This window comes from Lissotriton helveticus, chromosome 3_1, assembly GCF_964261635.1.
Source record: "Lissotriton helveticus chromosome 3_1, aLisHel1.1, whole genome shotgun sequence".
NCBI classification, from domain to species: Eukaryota; Metazoa; Chordata; class Amphibia; order Caudata; family Salamandridae; genus Lissotriton; species Lissotriton helveticus.
Window position 1 is genome coordinate 2,077,437,644 of NC_136061.1, and position 23,227 is coordinate 2,077,460,870.

Here is a 23,227-nt window from a genome sequence, read left to right on the forward strand (position 1 = left end):
AGCTTTAGCCACTTGGGCACAACAGGAAGCCAAGTTGAAGCCTTGTTGAAAACCTTACGGATCCATTCTGACATCTGTGAATACTGCTGTGAGAGATAAGCATGAAATATCCATAAGAAGGTGCATTTTCTTTTTGCTGAAGAGTATGCAAACCACAAACTGGTTTTCATGAAAGGAAGATTAGCCCACATTATTTTATTCACTTAAGGTTTCTGAAAGTAAACTATAAACTAAACGATACACATCATTACAGGCTACTGCAGGCTCTTAACACCTTAGATTCAAAAACAAAATACTAAATAGTTTTATTTGAACAGGTAAAAAAATTGGCAATCATATTTCTAAGTAGCTGGCTTACCTGTTGCTTTCTCTGAACCCAACTGGCCCTTCAGTTTAGCGATCAGCCATTCAACCTCTTCCAAGACTTTCTCTATTTGACATAAAACCAGCATCTGCAGAACAAATGTCAAAGTAACTTTAAACTTACAGATCTGAATACTGAAAAGCAACAGTGTCTTAAACATGGAGTAGCCTTATTTTAACTTATCAGGTCCTAATTCTGCTAGTCTGCTTTTGTCCGGCTCCCCTAGATCTTGGACTTGCACAATTTTGCTTTTCAAGCTTGAGAGTGCCTTAAAACAAAATGTACTATTTAGGAGGGACAAGGGCACCCAAGGCGCAATAAGCTAAGGACCATGGGTAGGTACTATATTATAAAGAACAGGGGTCCTTAGAGCAACAAAACAATGGAGAGAAAATAAATATAGACCAAATGGAAATATATTATTAGGGGAAATGTCCAGCCGGACGATTTATTTCCCTGATACAAAAGTAATTCTAAAAACAATAGAACACTGAGTGTGATAGAAGCGGGACACCGTCCGGTGTCCGACTAACACACTGAAAAGACAAACAACATACAAAATAACAGGCAATAGCAGGACATCTGATTAGAATAAAACATAAACCAGACTATCTAAAGTATACACATATGCAAGAAAAAAGTATAAACAATTTATGCATTTAGTGTAATGTGTCGACGACGTTTCGAACCATACTTAATAAAGGTTCATCCTCAGGACAGAGGGTAATTGCCTTAAAGTTACACATTTGCAAATATATCACTGGTAGGGATACCATGAAAACAGAAGGGAGACATAAAAAGATAAAGACATGTCATTAGAACATTGCCAAAACTGCGTGCATAGATTGCATGACTCATACCATGCCAAGGTGCAGCCGGCAACGGGGTGTAGTCCATGCTAAGTACAGGCAGTGGAGAACAACAAGAGGAGCAAAACTAGTGGCGCCGAGTATCTATAGTCCATGGGAGTGACTATGGCTAGTGCATGCCAAAGTGCAAATGAATAGACACGTGTGAAGTGAAGCGGCAGCGAACTAACGTGCCAACAATACAGTGAACTGTGACATTGTGTGTCATTTGTGAGCAAGAGGAGTGGCTTACCAAATGTGTGGCACTCAGGTAAGGAAAATTCCTTGTACTTATTAATTTAATTTGCTTAAGAGCAAAAAACATAATGGATCTAATGGGAAGAGAAAGAGATTCAATGAAGTGGCGCAAATTAATTCCCAAAATGAAGGTCTAGAAGGAGAAAATCCTACCGTTTAGGAGTGCCCTCGGTAACGGGGTCTGTGGAGGGAGGGGACGGAAATGTAATTGATTATACAATTAAGAGGTAGCATAGATAAAACGTGTTGCGGGGGGTTGCTTACCCGAAACACGATGGTCGCGGTACCCTGGTCTGGGGGAAAAATGAAATGAGACGGGCGGCGTAAATGCCAGTGGTTTCATTAACCTAATACATGAAAGGTATGCAGGATATCAGGGACGGATCTCACCTGGTATTACAGCTTGCAAGGCCTCGATCGGGATCCTTGCTGGCACCGGGAATCTGCGCGGCGCCCCCAGCAAACCGGGACGCGATGTAGTGAGCCGGGGAGTCACGTGGGGAGTGGGGAACCAATCGAATTGTGTGAAAGGGTGGCGGCCATTTTGGAATGGGAAAGAAAACCCACGGCGCGGTGTAGTGAGCCCGGCAGTCACGTGGGGTAAAAGACCCAGCTAGAGTGCGTCAAACGGATGTCGGCCATTTTAAAGTGGCAACAAGACCCATAGAAAGGTAGTGATATCGAAGTGAGTGATATTAAAATTACTATGAGTGAGGGACGGGTAATTACATGCCAGTGGATCGCGCTCACTCTGGACATACCATCCTTTCATAATAAATGAATTTTTAGCACATTTCTTACATTTTTCCATTTTGAACAAGTGCACCAAGATGAGAAAAAATGTTTAACAATTTTTAACAGTTGTATTTCAGGCTTCAGTTAAAATCAGTGCAAAGAAGGAACCTGTTTGTAATTGTCAAGTCAAGTTCTTAAATCAGAGAGGTCCAATCCTCAGTCCGATTGAGCCCAGTGTGAAGACTTTTAGTCTTCAAAATCCATCTCAGTTCCTCTTTGTTCAGGAGTTGTTGCAGGTTACCGCCGCGGCTGGGTGGTTTTACCAGGCAAATGATAGTCCATTTGAAATCCATTTCTGTGTGAGTCTGTTCCATGAAATGCTGTACGAGGGGAGCATTCGCAGTTCTACAGCGTATCCTGCTCCGATGTTGGCACATCCTTGTTCGTGCCTTTTGTGTAGTTTGTCCGATATAGATCATAGAGCAAGGGCAAAAAATAGCATAGATCGCATTTGAGCTATTACAGTTTGAGAATTCTCTACGCTCGTATTTCATATCTCTGTAAATAAACTCTTTGCCTTCTATAGTGTTCTCACACATTGAACAGTTACCACATCTGACATGTCCAGTGAGTTTTGGCAGACCCCATAGTGTATCAATTGTGGTCATTTCTGCAGGGGCGGGTAGTGCTGCCCGCACCAAATGATCTTTTAAGTTCTTGGCCTTCTTAAAGGCAAACATGGGTTTTTCTAATTGCAATTGGTCAGCATTCAGCACAGGCCAGTGTTTTTTAATGCTCTTAGTGAGTGAATTAGATATCGGAGAGAAGGTTGTAACACACACCAAACGGTTCTGTGGTTTTTTCGGTTTAGATTCAAGCAGAACTTCCCTCGGGCAAAACCATGCTCTTTTTGATGAAGTTTTGATCAATCTGCGGGGGTAGCCACGGGCGCTAAGTTTAGCACTGAGTAAATGGGCCTCTTTGAAGTAATCTTCTTTTAGATAACAATTTCTTCTGAGCCTCAGAAATTGTGAGAAGGGTAAAGAGTCACGGAGCGCTCTGGGATGATTACTCTGGTAGCTCAGCAAGGTATTGCGCTCAGTAGGTTTCCTATAGAGGCTAGTGATGAGGACGCCTTCTTTCTCCTGTATGTTTAGATCTAGGAAGGGAATGTTGGTACGGCTATTAGTAAGAGTGTAGGTGAGGCCACTGCAATTAGAATTAAGCCAGTGTAGAAAGGGGGGAAGTAGATCCTCACTATCATTCCAAATCATGAAAATATCATCAATATACCTTTTCCATAGGGCAATGCCACTATGGAAAGGGTTGGACGGGATCAATATGCGCTCGCTTTCGAGGTTATCCATATACAGCACCGCCAGGTTCGGTGCAAAGACAGCCCCCATGGATGTACCTTTGATCTGGCCATAGTACTGGCCATCAAACAAAAAATAATTCTTTGAGAGGCAGATTTCCAAAAGCTGGAGAATAAAAAGTGTAGGTATGAAATGTGGTCTGGGGCGGGTGTTGAGAACTTTTTCAATGACTAACATTGAGTCATTTTGCGGAATGTTTGTATATAATGACTCGACGTCCAAAGTGCAAAGCACATTGGACGTGGGGTCAAATGGATGTTCCTCTATCATATGGGTACTGTCACGTATGTAACATTGAGTAGCTGGCACGAAATCCTTAATAAAATAGTAACACTGGCCTGTGCTGAATGCTGACCAATTGCAATTAGAAAAACCCATGTTTGCCTTTAAGAAGGCCAAGAACTTAAAAGATCATTTGGTGCGGGCAGCACTACCCGCCCCTGCAGAAATGACCACAATTGATACACTATGGGGTCTGCCAAAACTCACTGGACATGTCAGATGTGGTAACTGTTCAATGTGTGAGAACACTATAGAAGGCAAAGAGTTTATTTACAGAGATATGAAATACGAGCGTAGAGAATTCTCAAACTGTAATAGCTCAAATGCGATCTATGCTATTTTTTGCCCTTGCTCTATGATCTATATCGGACAAACTACACAAAAGGCACGAACAAGGATGTGCCAACATCGGAGCAGGATACGCTGTAGAACTGCGAATGCTCCCCTCGTACAGCATTTCATGGAACAGACCCACACAGAAATGGATTTCAAATGGACTATCATTTGCCTGGTAAAACCCCCCAGCCGCGGCGGTAACCTGCAACAACTCCTGAACAAAGAGGAACTGAGATGGATTTTGAAGACTAAAAGTCTTCACACTGGGCTCAATCGGACTGAGGATTGGACCTCTCTGATTTAAGAACTTGACTTGACAATTACAAACAGGTTCCTTCTTTGCACTGATTTTAACTGAAGCCTGAAATACAACTGTTAAAAATTGTTAAAAATTGTTAAACATTTTTTCTCATCTTGGTGCACTTGTTCAAAATGGAAAAATGTAAGAAATGTGCTAAAAATTCATTTATTATGAAAGGATGGTATGTCCAGAGTGAGCGCGATCCACTGGCATGTAATTACCCGTCCCTCACTCATAGTAATTTTAATATCACTCACTTCGATATCACTACCTTTCTATGGGTCTTGTTGCCACTTTAAAATGGCCGACATCCGTTTGACGCACTCTAGCTGGGTCTTTTACCCCACGTGACTGCCGGGCTCACTACACCGCGCCGTGGGTTTTCTTTCCCATTCCAAAATGGCCGCCACCCTTTCACACAATTCGATTGGTTCCCTACCCCCCACGTGACTCCCCGGCTCACTACATCGCGTCCCGGTTTGCATGGGGGCGCCGCGCAGATTCCCGGTGCCAGCAAGGATCCCGATCGAGGCCTTGCAAGCTGTAATACCAGGTGAGATCCGTCCCTGATATCCTGCATACCTTTCATGTATTAGGTTAATGAAACCACTGGCATTTACGCCGCCCGTCTCATTTCATTTTTTCCCCAGACCAGGGTACCGCGACCATCGTGTTTCGGGTAAGCAACCCCCCGCAACACGTTTTATCTATGCTACCTCTTAATTGTATAATCAATTACATTTCCGTCCCCTCCCTCCACAGACCCCGTTACCGAGGGCACTCCTAAACGGTAGGATTTTCTCCTTCTAGACCTTCATTTTGGGAATTAATTTGCGCCACTTCATTGAATCTCTTTCTCTTCCCATTAGATCCATTATGTTTTTTGCTCTTAAGCAAATTAAATTAATAAGTACAAGGAATTTTCCTTACCTGAGTGCCACACATTTGGTAAGCCACTCCTCTTGCTCACAAATGACACACAATGTCACAGTTCACTGTATTGTTGGCACGTTAGTTCGCTGCCGCTTCACTTCACACGTGTCTATTCATTTGCACTTTGGCATGCACTTGCCATAGTCACTCCCATGGACTATAGATACTCGGCGCCACTAGTTTTGCTCCTCTTGTTGTTCTCCACTGCCTGTACTTAGCATGGACTACACCCCGTTGCCGGCTGCACCTTGGCATGGTATGAGTCATGCAATCTATGCACGCAGTTTTGGCAATGTTCTAATGACATGTCTTTATCTTTTTATGTCTCCCTTCTGTTTTCATGGTATCCCTACCAGTGATATATTTGCAAATGTGTAACTTTAAGGCAATTACCCTCTGTCCTGAGGATGAACCTTTATTAAGTATGGTTCGAAACGTCGTCGACACATTACACTAAATGCATAAATTGTTTATACTTTTTTCTTGCATATGTGTATACTTTAGGTAGTCTGGTTTATGTTTTATTCTAATCAGATGTCCTGCTATTGCCTGTTATTTTGTATGTTGTTTGTCTTTTCAGTGTGTTAGTCGGACACCGGACGGTGTCCCGCTTCTATCACACTCAGTGTTCTATTGTTTTTAGAATTACTTTTGTATCAGGGAAATAAATCGTCCGGCTGGACATTTCCCCTAATAATATATTTCCATTTGGTCTATATTTATTTTCTCTCCATTGTTTTGTTGCTCTAAGGACCCCTGTTCTTTATAATATATTAAAACAAAATGTAGCCACTTACCCAAAAACTCTCCAACTTCTCCAACCCTGGGAATCCCACTTGGCCACACAACACAAATAACATCTGAATATCCGCAGCAGGTCTTTCAACACCTGAACACACATTGTGTAGCAAACAAAGGGCACCCTTCTTTTGGATATTGTGCCCATGTCTGATCACAATGGTTCATTTTATTTCAAAGTCCTATACTGTCCTGTTCTAATTATAAATATTTTCTATTTCTTGGGCAATTGTGTGCTTTTCTTACATCTGGCACAACTGTCTGGCAATTTATTGAAATAGTCTATCAAGCGAACTCCACCCCGGACGTTCAAGCATTCAGTGGATGCTAATATTTGTCTCTTAAATTCTTCCTAACTGAAAAAATATATCCACTAAATGTATGGAAATATCACTGATTTCGTTAAAACTATGTAAACTTATTCTAAAATAACTTGGTTTGGGGGCGTGGCCAAGATGGCGACCTGAGCGGAGGCAAAATCCTGAGGCTCCCTGCTCCAGGTCCCCTTTACCGGCCCTAACATAGCTGTTTCACCCCAGCCTGGCGAGGTTCTGAGCCATAAGTCGCTTGGAACTGAGGCGATCGCCCGGTAAGCTGTCTGGGGCGAGGAGGAACACCGCGCGACCGGATTGGCGGCCCGCGCCTAACGACCACAGAATGGCGGCGGAGTGAATCCGGGGCGAGAGAGGTGTTCGCCCCGGCCCGTCGTTGCTGCCGGACCCTGAGGCTTCAAAGGAGAGCGCTCGTCTCCCGCTCTGGAGTGGTGCCGGAAGCGAGACAAGTACACCGGTAGGAGAAGCGCAGAGGGGTACCGGCGAGCACTGCGGTGGCGGCCGCGAACAGGCAGCGGCGAGGCCTCCTGCGGGCGCAGCGATAATCGAGGGCTCCCGGGCATCCCGCCCAGGGGCGGGCTGGGGGCCGATCCGAGGGCCCAGCAACGAAGTCCAGCGCCGGCATTAGCAGCGTCTGCAGTAACACGGAGGTGAGGAGCATTCCTTTCCCGGCGGAGACGAGGAGGTGGCAAGCAAGGGGAGGCGCTGTGTCCTGACTACGAGGCCGGCCGCCGCCAAAATCTAGGTCGCGGCTTAGCAGCCTCAGCGACGGGCCACGAGGAGATCCGGCCCGCTACTTTTGCCCCCCCATCACCCTGACAACTGCCAGGACGCATGGGACAACAGAGCACCAGGCATTAACCAGCAGCAGGCGGAGGGGGACCGGCTCCCCCATAACGGACATCGCGGCGCACGGCTGCCAGCACTAAGGCCTGTGGGGTACACAATCGCTGCGGCGGCCGCGGAGTTGGTGAAACAGGCCCAACTCGCAGCAGTGGGGAGAGAGAGGCCGGGAGAGCTAATCACCCACACCCAGCGGACTGAAGCGAGGACCCCACCGGACAACCCAGAACAGTAGGGGGCAACAGCGGGAACGGTCTACAAGGGGGGACACCGCCACCATAGAGGAATCCCTGCATTGCTTTCTGGAAAGGAGACAACACCATAAGAGACTTGGGGGACTCACCCCCGAACGGCTCCGTCGGCCCGAGGCTGCCGCCCCCCTCAGGAGCGCGCCATACTAGCCTCAGAGACTTCTCCCATATTGGGGCTATCCCTCCCGCCTCTGTACCGCGCCGGCCCACAAGTGGTGACACAGAGAAGACTCCCTGCGGAAGGACGAGGTTGGAGGTGCGGGCCCTGAAGAGCTGGAGACCCCCCTGCGCTACACTTCTGGCGATTGGGCCCCAACCCCCCCCTATAACACCATCGCCAGCAGCACCTTGAACTCCAACCTGGGCCGCCTCTCCCCCTACATACACAGGCAACAAGCATCACCAACACCCCGAGCACCTTGAGGGGACAACGGCGTGCCCGGAGGCGAAGATAGCCGCCTCTAGGAGGAGGGGTGGACGCACCCTTACCGACATGCTCACCAAGGGCCCACCCAGGGGCGACAAACCTCCACCCTCCCCGCCCCCCAAGCCGGCCGCGGACCAGGGGTATGGGGAGGTACCCATAACCAAGTCCTTTCTCAAATCCCTATTTAATTCCCTGCGAGAAGACTTTCAAACGCTAAAGCAGGAAATAGCAGGTAAACAACATGAGCTTCACCGAGAAGTCGACGGCCTGGGCGAAAAAGTGGCAGCCATAGAGGAGATGGAACAGCCCAAAGGCGAAGAAGTGGGGCAGCTCCAGCAGGAACTCATTCGACTACGAGACTAACAGGTGGATCTACAGGCTCACGCAGAGACCTTGAAAACAGGTCCAGACAAAACAACATCAGGGTTCGCGGTGTGCCATCCAAGGCAGAGGGAACGGACGTCACGGGCTTCTTACAAGACATGTTCCTGGGAATTCTAGGAGAGGCAGCGTCTTTGTCATTCGTATAGACAGAGCACACAGAGTCGGCTTGCCGCGCCGCGCACTGCCCACCCCTCCTGACATACAGCCTTCTTGCCCGACTTCCCTCTAAAGGAGAGATTCCTCCGAGAGGCATTACAGAAACAGCCCATAATGCACCAGGGAAAGCCAGTGACACTTTACGAGGATCTATCGGCCATCACCTTACAAAAACAGAAGGCGTTTAAAGTCGTCACATCGTTTCTACGCGAGAAGGGAGTTCCCTACTCCTGGGGCCACCCCTTTAGACTGATCTTTAAATGGAACGGGTCCTTACGCCAGATGGTATACCTGCAGGACACTTGCTCTCTCCTAGGTATCGAACTTCACGAGGATGCTTCTGAGTCACCTGCCTCGCAACGACTGTCACAAGAACAATCGCGGCGCTCGCCCCAGGGCGAATGGCAAAAGATGGGCCGCCGATGCTCCCCTGGAGCCTCCATGAAACCCGATCCTGCCACTGTGGCACAGGAACAAGCTTTGGCCATTCAGGAGGTGTCCAGAGACACACTTGTAGCTGACTGACCTAGATAGGCTTGGGGTCCATATTGCACTACATCACTGCGGGTTGGGGGGCTGGGCGGGGGGCCGTAAGAGGTCGCCATTTCCACACGTTCCCTCTAGTGACATTACCACAGGCCTGTCTTGGAGTTACCTGGCCTGGGACAATGATACAACTTTGGGGTTTCTGCATTGAGGTTAGGGTGTGGGGGGAGAGGGATGGGGTGTTGGGGTGGGGGGGGGAGAAGGGCTGTTGGTTGGGTGGGAATAGGGGGTTGGGGAGTGAGTTGGGGAACCGAGGGGGGATGGGAGGGAACAAGTGTGCCAACCGGGGCTGAGGCCCATGCGCAAGGCACAAAGCGCAAGCGTAGGGTGGGTCATGCGGTAGCCGACTCCCGATACCCAGATGGCTGATACACCTCTGAAAATCATTACCCTGAATGTGAAGGGACTCAATAACCCTATCAAACGTCGCACTGTCTTGTCATACCTAGAGAATTCAGATGGCGCACTCTGCTTACTTCAGGAAACACACTTGCTCTCCAACGACTGCCATAGGATGAGATCCCGAGTGTTCCTCCTACAGTTTTTCTCTTCCACACCTGACAAAAAAGCGGGGGTAGCGATCCTAGTTGCTAAGCATTGGAAGGGTCGGGGACAATGTGGGGGAGATTAAAGGGAAGCTACTAGCACACAGTATTACCTTAGGCAGCCTGACAATGACAGTGGGCTCCCTCTATGCCCCCAACTCTGGCCAGGAGTCCTTTCTTAAAAATGCTTTGTCGGAGGCCCTGAGTTCTCCTGATCCCCTCTTACTTCTGGGGGGGACCTTAATTTGGTAATGGACAAAGAAAAAGACAGATCAGGCCAACGCTATGGCAACACGGGCGCGATGTCCACGGCGGGGAGGGAGTGGCTGACACAAAGAGGGCTGGAGGACATGTGGTGAACTAAACATCCTGAGACATCTCACTACACCTTTTACTCCCACGTACGCCACACATATGCCAGACCCGACCACTTCATGGGTTCCAATGAGCTGGAACCCCAGGTGACTGACGTTGATATTTGCCCGGCAGCCATCTCTGACCACGATGCCGTGGAAATCACACTTAGAGTCCCCAACATTAGGAAGCCGCAGGGTCGATGGAGGCTAAGGGAAGCTTTCCTGCAGCGCGCGGCGACAGTCCAGCAACTCCGCAAAAGCACTGCGGACTACCTGAGGTCAACGACCGCCCAGATACACCTATGACGGCGGTGTGGGGGGCGTTGAAGGCAGTAGTGAGGGGAGAACTAATCGCTATTACGGCAGTGGAAACCAAAGACCGTAAGGCCAAACGTGAATCCCTGACAGCCAAGGTAGTAGAGCCGTACAGGCGCCCCGCGAATCTGGAATCAATTGAAGGCTGCCAGGGCTCAACTAGCGAGCCTCGACATAGATCGGGCAGAATATGCCGCTCTCAGGTTACGACACACATACTATGTGGGGGGGAACAAGACAGGACGCCTCCTCATGAGTGCGTTGAGGGCCAAAGTCCAACGCTTGAAAATTACGACCTTATGCAATGGAGATGGGACGGAACTCCATGATGATGCCCAAATTGCAGGGGCGTTTAGGGACTACTACGCGACACTATACATGGCTGACCCCTTGCCGGAAAACGGTGCAGACACCTACTTACGCGGTGCGGCTACCACGGCGTTGACTGCGGCCATCAGCAGCTCCCTAGACAAACCCATACGAATTGAGGAGGTTATCAGTGCAATCTAAAGGCACCGGGGCCGGACGGGTTTTCCACCGGATTCTACAAGACTTTCTGCCCGCTACTAGCCCCGATTCTTACTAAACTTTTCAACTCATTCCAGGGCCCCGGCTCCATCCCACCGGACATGCTAGAGGCAGACGTAATAGTGCTGCCTAAGCCGGGCAAAGATACCACTCAATGCTCTGCTTACCGGACGATTTCCCTGCTTAATCTTGACCTGAAACTCTTCACTGGAGTGTTGGCTTCGAGGTCAGCCCTTGCCTCCCAGGGATTATAGAACTAGACCAATCAGGCTTTATCCCCGGAAGACAATGTAGCGATAACACCAAACGCGTCCTCCACCTAATCGACAAAGCCCATTTCCAACCGTCAGACTCAGTACTCTCAACTATTGACGCTGAGAAAGCGTTCGATTGTGTCGATTGGAATTGTTTAGGGAAAGTTTTGCAACACTTTGGGGTGGTTGAGCGTTTTCAGGCATGGATTGCGAGCTGTTACCACCGCCCACAGGCCCAGATCCGTCTCAACGGTCAATGCTCCAGTCCCTTCGAAATACAACGCGGCACTAGGCAGGGATGCCCCCTCTTATTCGCGCTCTATATTGAGCCATTGGCACAGAGGGTACGTGACAACCCCAACATACAAGGCATAACTTTTGGCGGGGAGCCTCACCAAATCGGCCTATAAGCGGACGACATCCTAGCGGCACTAGATATCCCCAAGCATTCGGTCCCGGCCTTCCTAGAGGAAATTGACAATTTCGGTAGAGTATCTGGCTTTAAAGTCAACAAAGGGAAATCACTGCTACTGCCACTGGGTAAAAATGCACACCTCTACCAGGCAACACCCGTGTACGGAGGAGGACTGCAAACTCAAAATCAGATCCCCTACCTGGGCAATACTCTCACATCGTCGACGGAACAGACGGTAACTGTGAATTACACCAGAGTGACATCGCAAATCAATAATGAGCTGAGTCGCTGGAAGAAGCTTCCGCTGTCGGTGCTGGGGAGAATTGCAGCTGTAAAAATGTCGACGCTCCCCAAGATATTATATATCTTCCAGACCATTCCCGTGTCCCCACCGGCCGGGACTGTCCAAACGCTGCAGGCAGCACTACAGCAATTTATCTGGGGAGGGAAGAGACCGAGATTGAATAAACAACTAGCTTACCGGTGGATGGATGAGGGGGGCCTGGGTATCCCTAATCTACAACAATATTTTCAGGTGGCGCAGCTGAGGTTTCTGGTGGAGTGGTACAGGCCCGAATCAGAGAAGAGGTGGCTCTTCCAAGATAGGGCAATGGTACGGACCTCTCTGTGGAAAATACCTTTCCTACGACGCACACATAGGCCACGATCTCTTCAGAACTCTCCTATCACACGGACCATACTGGAGGTTTAGGACTCGGTGGCCACTAGAAGGGAGCTCATATCCTTCCCATCGCCGCTAAACCCTTTATGGGACAACCCTGATTTCCTTCCTGGAACTGAAGCCCTGTCGTTTCCTCAGTGGAGGGGTACCAGCTGCAGATCGGCGGGGCATCTTTTTGACTTAGAGGGCTTCATGCCGCTTCCCACAGTGTCCCAAACCTACGATGTCAAATCACCACAGCTATTCCAATACTTTCAAATCAGACATTGGCTCACACAATCTGAGACTGAGCCCATGGTAGGTAGGCGCATGACGAAATTCGAGAAGTGGCTGGTCACAAAAGAGTTGGATCGTGGCATGATTACCGATCTTTACCAGATGCTTCATCCTCCCCCCGGGGCACAACACACGGCTGGACATAGACGCTGGGAAAGAGAACTAGGGAGGACACTGACGCTCCGAGACTGGCAATCCATATATTACAGGGCCAACCACAAGGCTAGAAATACAGCGGGTAGGGAAACGGCTGTGAAGATCGCCACGTATTGGTATCTCACCCCGGCTAGGCTACACAAAGGCAATCCGTCCAGGAGCCCGTCTTGTTGGTGGGGATGCAGAGCAGAGGGCACGCTGACACACCTCCTATGGGAATGCACGGAAGTCACAGGGTATTGGTCAGAGATTTATTTTATTTATTTAAAACTTATAGTGCGCAACAGCTACCCGCAATGGGTTTCCCGGCGCAAGGGATAGACTGAAGAAGAAGACTAACAACAACACAGCTGAGTATTAAAAAGCTACAGGGGATGATTTAAAAGAGTAAAGTCTTCAGTTTTTTCCGGAAGCAGAGCATATTAGTCTCGGCCTTCAGGGCAACAGGCAGGGCGTTCCAATATTTGGGGCCAAGATGAGAGAAAGATCTTCCCCCCATCTTCACCAGTTTAAATCTGGGAATGACATAGTCGCAATTGGTCGATGATCTCAAAGTACGACAGGGCCTATAGGGTTGAACTAAGCTCTGGAAGTACAAAGGGGCAGAACCGTGTTTAATTTTAAAAAGATAGCATAAGGCTTTGAATTTTATACGGCTCGAGACCTTGAGCCAGTGAAGATCACGAAGGGCCTGGGCAGCCGAAGATCTCCTCGAGATGTTACAGAGGAGACGGGCTGATGAGTTTTGTACAACCTGTAGTTTATTAACAGTTGCAGCATCTGCACCAAGGTAAAGGACATTACCATAGTCCAAGCGAGATGTTACCAGCGCCTGGACTACGGTTCTCCTGGTGGCATGAGGCAACATCCAAAGGATTTTTTGGAGCCATCTTAAAGTAGTGAAACAGATGGCCGCAACCTTGGTGGCTTGTTGCCTCATAGACAATCTATGGTCTATGAGAAAACCCAGGTTACGTACCACCGAGACTGGTTGAGGGGTGGGACCCATAGTACTGGGCCAGTGTTGCGGACCCCATAGATCCTTCTGTTTCCCCAGGATGATAATCTCGGTTTTGTCCCCGTTTAGCTTGAGGAGATGCCTCTGCATCCACTCAGCCACAAGTGACAGACCGGTTTTCAAACCAGACACGCTGTTAGCTTCGGTATTGGAGAGAGAAAAGACAATTTGCGTGTCATCGGCGTATGAAAAAATGGTCAGCCCGGCATCCTCTGCGATGGTAGCGAGAGGTTTGATGTAAATATTAAATAGCAGCGGGCTGAGAATGGACCCCTGGGGGACACCATGCGCTGATGGACAGATCGTAGATGCAGCTTTCTGAGAAAAAACTTGGAATGTGCGCTCACTTAAAAAGGAGGCAAACCAAGCAAGTGCAGGGCCAGCTATTCCAAGGGAACGGAGAGAGTTGAGTAAGATAGAATGAGACACGGTATCGAACGCTGCGCTCAAATCCAAAAGGATGAGGACAGAAGTTTCTCCGCGATCGATACCGTGCCGGAGCCTCTCAGTTACCCCTAGTAATGCAGTCTCGGTAGAGTGGTGAGCCCGAAAACCGGACTGAGAAGGATGTAAGAAGCCCTGATTTTCAATAAAATGAGTGAGCTGCGTATTGACATGCCTCTCCAGTATCTTTGAGAAGATAGGAGGCAAGGAGATAGGTGTGAAATTAGAGAGGTTTGATGTGTCCGCACCAGCCTTTTTCAGAAGTGGAACCACCATCGCGTGTTTCCAGTCCTGTGGCACACGAGACTCGCACAAGGAAGTGTTTAGGAGTCTCATAAGAGGGCGCCGGCACTCAAGATCAAACAGCTTTAAAAATTTTGCAGGCACCGGATCACGCGGTGAGCCAGATCTGACACTGTTCAAGCAGACAAGGAACGAGTCATTATCGAACAAAAGCCAGTTGGTTATTATTGCCCTCGGGGCGAGGGTACGGCCACAGCCGTACATCCCAATTGGGATTGATGTGCTATATTGGAGGAACTCATAGAGTTGTTAATACGCTCGACTTTGGCGATGAAGAATTCCGCGATGGAATTACACTGAGCTTCCTCCAAAACAGGGGGGGGGGCGTGGCCAAGGCGGCGATGTGAACAGACACATCTCGGGCGAGCTCCGTCGCCCCGCTGCCCCAACTAGCCATCATAAGCGGAACCCGGGGGGCTTTCAGGGGAAATCTGCCTGCCAACTGCTCCCTGGACAAGGGGTGACCTCCGGGGAAATCGCCCCGGTGCGAGAGACCCAGTGGGGGCCAGCCAGTGCCCAGAACGATTACCGGCCAGGGTGCTCCCGCCATTTTGCCGCCGAGCCCGGCGACTGGCGCCCTGAGCGCGCCTTCATAGCAGGCGTCCCCTTGAGCTGCAGAGGTACCTGGAGGAGCGAGCGGTCTCCGGAGGCGGATTCCCCAGCTGCCGACTACACGTCGGGAGACCAGAGACCGGAGGGAAAGCTGCAGCCGACTTAGAGGCGGCCCCCTGGCGGGGGTGTTGCTGGAGCCCGGCTGCGGACATCACGCGAGACCCCGGCTTCTGCTGAGGCGCAAGGCCGCGACTGGCGCGGGGAGACGGCCGACAGAACTGCTGCTGCGACGCCCTGCTGCGGGACCACGATCGGTTGCTGAGGAATCCTGGAGTGCAGTTCCCGTTGTGCCCGCCGCCTGCCTGCTGACGGCTGAGCCCTGGTCCCTTGAGCCGCGACCGGGCTCCTTCAAGGTACTGTCCGCCATCTTGCCTCCCCTACCGGCCCCCGCCGCCCGGGTGCCTGCCCTCCCGCGCTCCCGGCTGGACACTGCTGGACACCTACGCTCACTCCCCCCTGCCCTCCCGCGACCTGGCTGGACACTGCGGGCCCCGTCGGGTGGTGCCCGCCTGCTAGAGCGGGGCCGGGCGCTGCGGAGAAGGCCCTCCCTGCACCGCGCTGCCACTGGGGTTGAGGGAACCGGCCTTTGCTTTGTGAGCCACAGCGGGTCCCTGTCCCGCCTTTGAATAGCCAGCGGAGCGGGGTGGTGGAGCTGCGGGTGGCGGCGCGCTCCCCGGACTGAGGCGGAGTGACTGCACGGCCGCCGGTCCTACTCCGGGACCCGGCTTCAGTGAAGGGGTGAGGCCGCTCTGGGTGCGGGACGACTGCCGGCTCCCCTGGTGGGGTATCGTCTCGCTCCCCCTGACCCTTGCTGGACTGTCCTTGGCGCCCCCCTCCTGACCTGCGGACTGCTGCTCTGCCGGCGCTCTGGGCTGAGGCGCTGAGACCGGTCACGCTGATTACCTTCCCGGCCGGCTTGCCTCCATATCCTGGAACTGAGCCGCCATTTTGGGCCCCTGCATCAGTGCCTCTGCTTGACTCCGCTACCCTTGGGGACCCTCTGGGAGGCGTTAGAGAGGGTCGGGCCCCACTGGTCAAGCTCCGGTGCCCGCGCTGGACCCTCATCTGCACTTCTGCCCCACGACACCTGGGGGGGGCTTTGGGCTGACCGGCTGCCTGGAGCTATGGCGGCGCCTGGAGCTGCCGCGCAGTGACTGAGAGCGCCGGAGGAGCTGCCCGCTATCCTGGACAGGCCTTGGAGTGCTGTTGCTTGCCACCTCGACTGCACAAGCGACCCCACAGCGTACTGGACCCCTGCTGCCCGGGCGAGCCTCACCTGCCACCAACGGGCCGGGACTGCCCTACCTCGGGCTTGTGGAAGTTGTCCCGCGCCGCCTCCTGATCCCCGGCCTTGAACCCCTGATCGCAGGACCAGGGCTGCTCGACCACCGGGGCGCTGGTGCGACCTCCCTCGATCTTTTCCTCACCACGACCCGGAGGATCCACGCAACAGCCTGCCCTGCTTCTCACTATCCTTGGTCACTCCGAGTTGGTCATGACTCGGGGCAGAGGGACCAAGCCGGACCCCCCCCCAGCGACGACCAGGGGTACATCCGTGGCTTCCATGTGGGGTAAGGCGGGTTCGTCGCCATCTTCTGGGGGTCCCCCGCCAACGGGGGAGAAGCCTCTACCGCCGGCCGACTCCCCTCCGGTGACTCAGGCCTTCATGTCCTCCTTCATGGCAGATCTTAAGTCCGAAATTGGGTCCCTCAGGACGGAGGTCCACACATGCGTCAAGGAACTACGCAAGGAGGTCACCGACCTCGGCGACCGGGTAGATGGCCTGGAGAAGACGGTCGACTCCCGCGCCGACGACCTCGAGCAGCTCTGGCAGAGAGTGGCGACCCTCGAAGAGCAGCACATCCAGCTCCAGATCAAGCAGGAGGATTTGGAAAACAGGGGGCGCCGCAACAACCTCCGCATACGGGGTGTGCCACTCGGAGAAGAGGGGACTAACACCATGGCCTATGTGGCGCTACTCCTGCAAGCGGTGTGGGGCGAAGAGGATGCTCCCCCACCGCGTCTTGACCGCGCACACCGCGTCTTTGGAGCGGGGGGCAAAGCTGGCCTCCTCCCAGACATTGTCGTCAGACTTCATTACTTCACGGAGAAGGAGGCCATACTCAAGGCGGCTAGGGATGCCCCGGACCTGCGGTACGAAGGCCACAGAATCCAGATCTTTCAGGACCTGGCCCCCACCACGCTCCACAGGAGGAGGGTCTTCCGACCGATCACGGAGAAGCTCCGGACCCTCAACATTTCTTATCAATGGGGCCACCCTTTTGCTCTCATCTTTAAGTGGGAGGGCAAGCGAAGGGCCCTCCGGTCCTACCAGGAAGCGGCGCAATTGCTTGAAATGCCGGGGTCCCCGGATCACAGCCCGGCCCGCTCTCACCACACAGAGAAGGCTCCTCCGCGCCCCGACTGGTCCACTGTACGTAAACGTCGCCGGTCCCCCCCTGTGGACGCCCTCTCTGCCTCGCAGACCAAGCAGGACATTATTGCCCACATCCGCTCCCTCGAGGGCGACCGCGGGGAGCAGGACTCACAGCTTCCCGCTTCTGGCGCTGAGGGCGGGGACCGTCCTACGACACCGGAAGGCCACTGATTGTGACCACTGAGACCCGAGCTGCCTTCTGCCTCCACTCGCCCATCGGACACACGGACTTATCCTATCGTGTCACGGCGGCCTGTTCCTACTGCTCTTGGAGGGGGACCTCCCCCATCTCTCTAGCGGGTCGCCCCTGCGGCTTCCCCCCCTGTGGGGATCGGGAACATCTGACTCTGGCCGACACCTCTCCTGGGTCCTGCTCCACTCCACTGAGCTTCGATGCCCTGTTGGCGACTGGTCCGCGCATGCGGACCCATGACTCACCCCCGGACTACCTAGCGGCAGCGGGGTGGACGAGCTGCGAGACGACTGGATTCCACTTCATCTACCTAGATCTCCGCTCCCCCCCTTTGTCCCATAGGAAGTGACATTCCTGAGTTCATCCGAACCCTTGGGTAAAGGATGTCTGGTACCTGGGACAATGTACACTGGCCCAGTTGGCCTGTTTTGGTTATATCTCTTCTTTGCGCCCTTTATATTTCTTCTCTCTCATCTCTTCCTCCTTTTCTCTTGCTCTGCCTTCTCTTACTGTTCTCTCCCCGCGCCTGCGGAGGGGTGGCGTGGTGGGTCCTACAGGGGTTGACACGCTGGAGGCGAGTTGCGGCTGCCGCTGCCCTGGCTGAGGGGAGATTTGCTACACTGGGTCTTGCGCTGCTCCACTCCCCCTTGGTACTATGACAGCGAACGTCCCTGCACCCTTGAAGGTCCTCTCACTCAATGTCAAGGGGCTCAACTCCCCCAACAAGAGAAATCAGATATGGCGCTACCTCCTACACCACTCCCCTGACATTATCCTCCTCCAGGAGACGCACCTTCTCAGGGGAGACATCACACGCATGGCGCACCCTAGATACCCCACACAGTTCTGGGCATCCTCCGACACCAAGACAGCGGGGGTGGCAATCCTCTGCAGGGCTGGCATTAGGCGGGGACCCACGAAACCCTTCAAGAGTGCTGACGGGCGTTTCCTCCGAGCCACGGTGCAGGTGGGTCGTATACAGCTCACCCTCGGATGTGTATATGCGCCCAACCAGTCGCAGGACAAATACCTCCAGGCACTCCTGCGGGATCAGTTCCCATCGGGTGACCCTAACGTGATCCTGGGTGGGGACTTCAACCTTGTCTGGGACCCTGAGCTGGATCGTGCGGGGGCCTCCTTCAATGGCACGGGAGCGATGTCCGCTACCCTTAGAACGCAGCTTACAGACCTGGGACTCGTGGATGTGTGGCGCTACCACAACCCGGGGACCCGGGACTACTCCTTTTATTCACACTCCCATCGGACATACTCCCGAATCGACTATCTCTTCACATCCCTTGCATTGGCCCGAGACTCCTTGGCTGCCGCTATATCCGACATCTCCCTGTCAGACCACGCCCACGTGGAACTTTTGCTGCAGGACCCCCTGGCCCACGCCACTCGTGAACGCCGATGGGTGCTCCCGCCGAGAGTCCTTCGGGACCCGGAGGACGTCGCCAGCATCCGTGACGCCATAGACTCGTATTTCGCTGTCAACGACACCCCTGACTTGCCCTTTCATACGATCTGGGATGCCTTTAAGGCCACCATTCGGGGCCATATCACCTCCCTGGCGGTGGCGCGGAGGAAGGAGGAGTTCAAGATGGAAACCGACCTGGCTAACGAGATCAAACAAGCGGAGGCCCGGGACCGGGACTCCCCTTCACGGGCGTCGAAGAGAATTCTCGCCAACCTCAGGGGGCAACTCCGCGCTCTGCGCACCAACAAGGCGGAACACTCCCTACTGGCGCTCAAACAACGCTACTACGAGGGCGGGGACAAAGTTGGCCGCCTGCTGGCCGGCAGGCTGCGGGCACGTGCCGCTAGGGCCCACATCGCCAACGTCAAGCGGCTGGACGGCACCTGCGCCACCACTGAGAAAGCCAAGCAGGCCGCATTTGTCGCTTACTACACTTCTCTATATGCTGAGGAGCCTACCTCCGCGGAGGCGCGGGAGGCCGTTCTTGCGGATTTCGAGGGGTCTCCACTGTCTCCGGCGTGTGCAGCTACACTAGAGGGCCCCCTGCAGGAGGAGGAAGTAACGGAAGCTGTTAAAGACCTTCCCACTGGAAAGACCCCGGGGCCGGACGGCCTGCCGTTGGCCTTCTATCGCCTATTCCTGACCCAGCTCCGCCCGCACCTGCTGCGGCTATACGGTTCCTTCTCGGACACCACCGGCCCGTCCCCTGACATGGGCCTGGCGGAAATCGCCCTGATCCCCAAGCCGGGGAAGGACCCCACCTTATGTGCCTCCTACCGCCCCATTGCCCTCCTGAACACTGACCTTAAGATCTACACTAAGATCCTGGCCAAACGGCTGGACCCGTACATGCCGGGATTGGTAAACCCGGATCAGGTGGGTTTTATACGGGACCGTCAGGGGGCCGACAATGTTCGCAGGTTGGCACATTTGGTGGGGAAGGTGCAGCATTGGGATATCCCGGCTTGCCTCCTTTCACTAGACGCGGAAAAGGCCTTCGACCGGGTGGATTGGTCCTTCCTGCGGGCGGTCCTCCGGAAACTAGGCCTAGGCCCTACCATGATTTCTAGGTGCATGGCCCCGTACCTCGGGCCGCAGGCCAGAATTCGGGTCAACGGCCAACTGACATCGCCACTCTCGATCCACAGGGGCACGAGGCAAGGATGCCCGCTTTCCCCGCTCCTGTTCGCCCTAGCGGTGGAACCCCTGGCGGAGCTGATTAGGCGCACTCCTGACATTCACGGGATCCCCCACGGGGGGCGCTCCAACAAGGTAGCACTGTTCGCGGACGATCTGATCCTTACTCTTACGCACCCTCGGGACTCTCTCCCAGCGGTGCATAACGCCCTCACACTGTTTGAACAAGCGTCCGGCCTTAAGATTAACCACACCAAATCTTGGGCTCTGAACCTTACCATCCCCGAGGAGGAGGTCTCTCTCCTGAAGGGGGTCGCGCCCTATCGTTGGGCGGAAGACCACATTAAATACCTGGGCCTGGACCTCACGCCCCACCTCGACTCGTGGTCCACGAGGAACTGGGCCTCCTGCCGCAAGGAGGTTCTGGCGGACCTGCGGAAATGGAAGCCCTTGATGATTTCTTGGCTGGGGCGATTGAATGCGGTCAAGATGTCGGTCCTCCCCCGTATTCTATATGTTTTCCAGTGCCTACCCACCCCGATCCCGCTCCACTGCATCAGGAATCTCCAACGTGACCTCACGTCCTTCATATGGGGTGGCAAGCGACCCCGGTTCTCGCAGAAGGTTCTCATGGAACCGAGAGACAGGGGCGGTCTCGCCTGCCCAAATCTCCTCCACTACTACTGGGCGGCGCATCTTCGGTTCGTGATAGAATGGGGTGCACGCGAAAGCGACAAGCACTGGTTCCACATGGACCGAGTAGTCACGGGGCGCACCATATGGGATCTCCCTTGGCTGCCGCGTGTGGCGCGCTCCAGAAGTGCTTACATGGCGGTCCCAACGAAGACGGTTCTTGAAGTGTGGGACAGAGTGGCAGTGCCCAAGGGACTAACGACGTTCCCCTCACCACACACCCCCATTGCAGGTAATCCGCACTTCCCTCCTGCCGCCCGGACCCGGGCTTTTGAGAGCTGGACACAGGGAGACTGCAGGGTTGTGGGGGACCTCTTTCTTGGGGGGTCGCCTAAATCGTGGCCAGACTGCAGGGACGAATTTAACCTCCCCTTAACCGCCAGCTTACAATATGCGCAGCTGCGCCACTGGACTTCGGGAGACGACATGTTTCGGGCTGCTACCAGGGCATACACTCCATTCGAGAAGTTGGCACGCTCCCTAGGGGGACTGAAGCGGCTCATCTCCCAGATCTACAACATCCTGCAACACCCCACCAATCCGCCCGCACACCCCTACCAAAGGCAATGGCAGTCGGCGACTGGCGCCGATATCACACCTTCTCAGTGGGCTAGGCTGTGGACTGACATTCCCAAAACCTATCGCAGCATTCCGCAGAGGGAAAACGCATACAAGATGCTTACGCAATGGTACTACACCCCCCTGCGACTCAGCAAAATGTTCCCCACTTCCTCCCCACTGTGCTGGAGGTGTGGCACTGCGACTGGCGACTTCGTACACATCTGGTGGTCGTGCTCTACCCTGGCTGTCTTCTGGAAAGAGGTCCTTAGTCACATCAAGAAGGTGTTGGGTTTCCCCCTCCCCGAGGAGGTATGCACACTCCTGCTGGGCATTCGACCCCCCACACTCAGGGCCCTCACGCGCAGCGACTGGATCCTCACCCTTCACATGTTAGGCGCTGCCAAACAACTCATTGCTCTGTACTGGAAGCGGTCTGAGGCACCGCCGATAGCGTCCTGGTTCGTGCGCCTCTGGCAGGTCCTGACTATGGAGCTGCTCACGGCGCGGATACAATCGAAGGGGGTACGCTTCAAGGCGGTGTGGGAACCTCTTGTGCGCCATCTGTGCTCCATCAGCTATGCCCGCCATATGCCTCCCAGACTTCGCGCCCTGCAGTTATTTGAGGACGCCCTCATCCCTGCTGACCCGAGCAGACTAGGCTCTTAGTCGCTTCCCCCGGTGCAGGCTTGCGTCTCCTATCCCCGACCGGCGACTGCAGTTTCTCCCCCTAGACCCCTCTCCGCCTCGCTACTGCTCAGTCCTCTTCCGACTTTTTCTTCTTTCCTACTTGCCTCTCTGGCTTCCGCCCCTCTTTGGGGCAGTTTGGGCCCCGTTGGGCCTTTTGAAAATGTGACATCACTGCTCCCTCTCCTATACGCGCCTCCCCCGCACAACGATGCATCGCCAGCGTATGGTTGCCTCCTGCCGCCATTGCCCCTAAAGCCACGCAGCCGGCCCCCTCCAGGGGTTGTAGGCAGGGCGCTGTGTTAATGCTCCATCCTCCCCTGGCAACGTGAGTTTACACACTCCTTTTTTGCGCGGCCGGCCCCGACTTGGGGTTGTAGGCTTATCGCTGTGTTCACAATAAAACAGTTTTGAACAAAACAGGGGGGGTAGGTATAGTGTCTGCTCCTGTCAATTTTTTGACCACTGCAAATAGAGTACGAGGACAATTCTGAGCTTGCGTCACCGTGTTTACCGTATACGTAGCTCTTGCCTCTTTACACCTGGAATGGTATTCCTTCAATGCTTCTTTGTAAATGGTCTTCCTGGAAGCCGAGTAAGTGCGCCTCCATTTCCTTTCTAAGGCCTTGCAATTAGTTCTCTGGACCTTTAAATCGGCCGAGAACCATGGGGTCGGACATCGATGGAGTTTAGATAATCTCGGAGTAGATGGAAGCACGGTGTTTACGGCATTCATGAGCCAAGATGTAATTGCCGAGTTCAGTTCTTTAAGAGGGGCTTCGTCATTCAGGGGGCGGGTATCAAAGAGATACTGGTTAAACTTCGAAATATCTAGTTTACCCCACCTGTGGATTAGTTCGCCCTTACCCTGTCTGTTCAAAATTGGCAGTTTGATATCGGATAGGGCGAAATGGACTGCAAAATGGTCAGTCCAATCCAAAGGACGAGCACTCTGTGAGCAATCGAAG

The 23,227-nt window shown here is 53.3% G+C and overlaps 1 protein-coding gene across 1 annotated transcript in view; it reads right to left on the reverse strand.

Moving 5' to 3' along the window:
• FANCI (FA complementation group I) overlaps positions 1–23,227 on the reverse strand; it is a 765,095-nt gene that overhangs the window by 158,782 nt on the left and 583,086 nt on the right. The window contains exon 31 of the mRNA XM_078683200.1: positions 359–452. Within this exon, the coding sequence (XP_078539326.1) occupies positions 359–452 (94 nt within the window). The remainder of the gene's footprint in view (positions 1–358; positions 453–23,227) is intronic.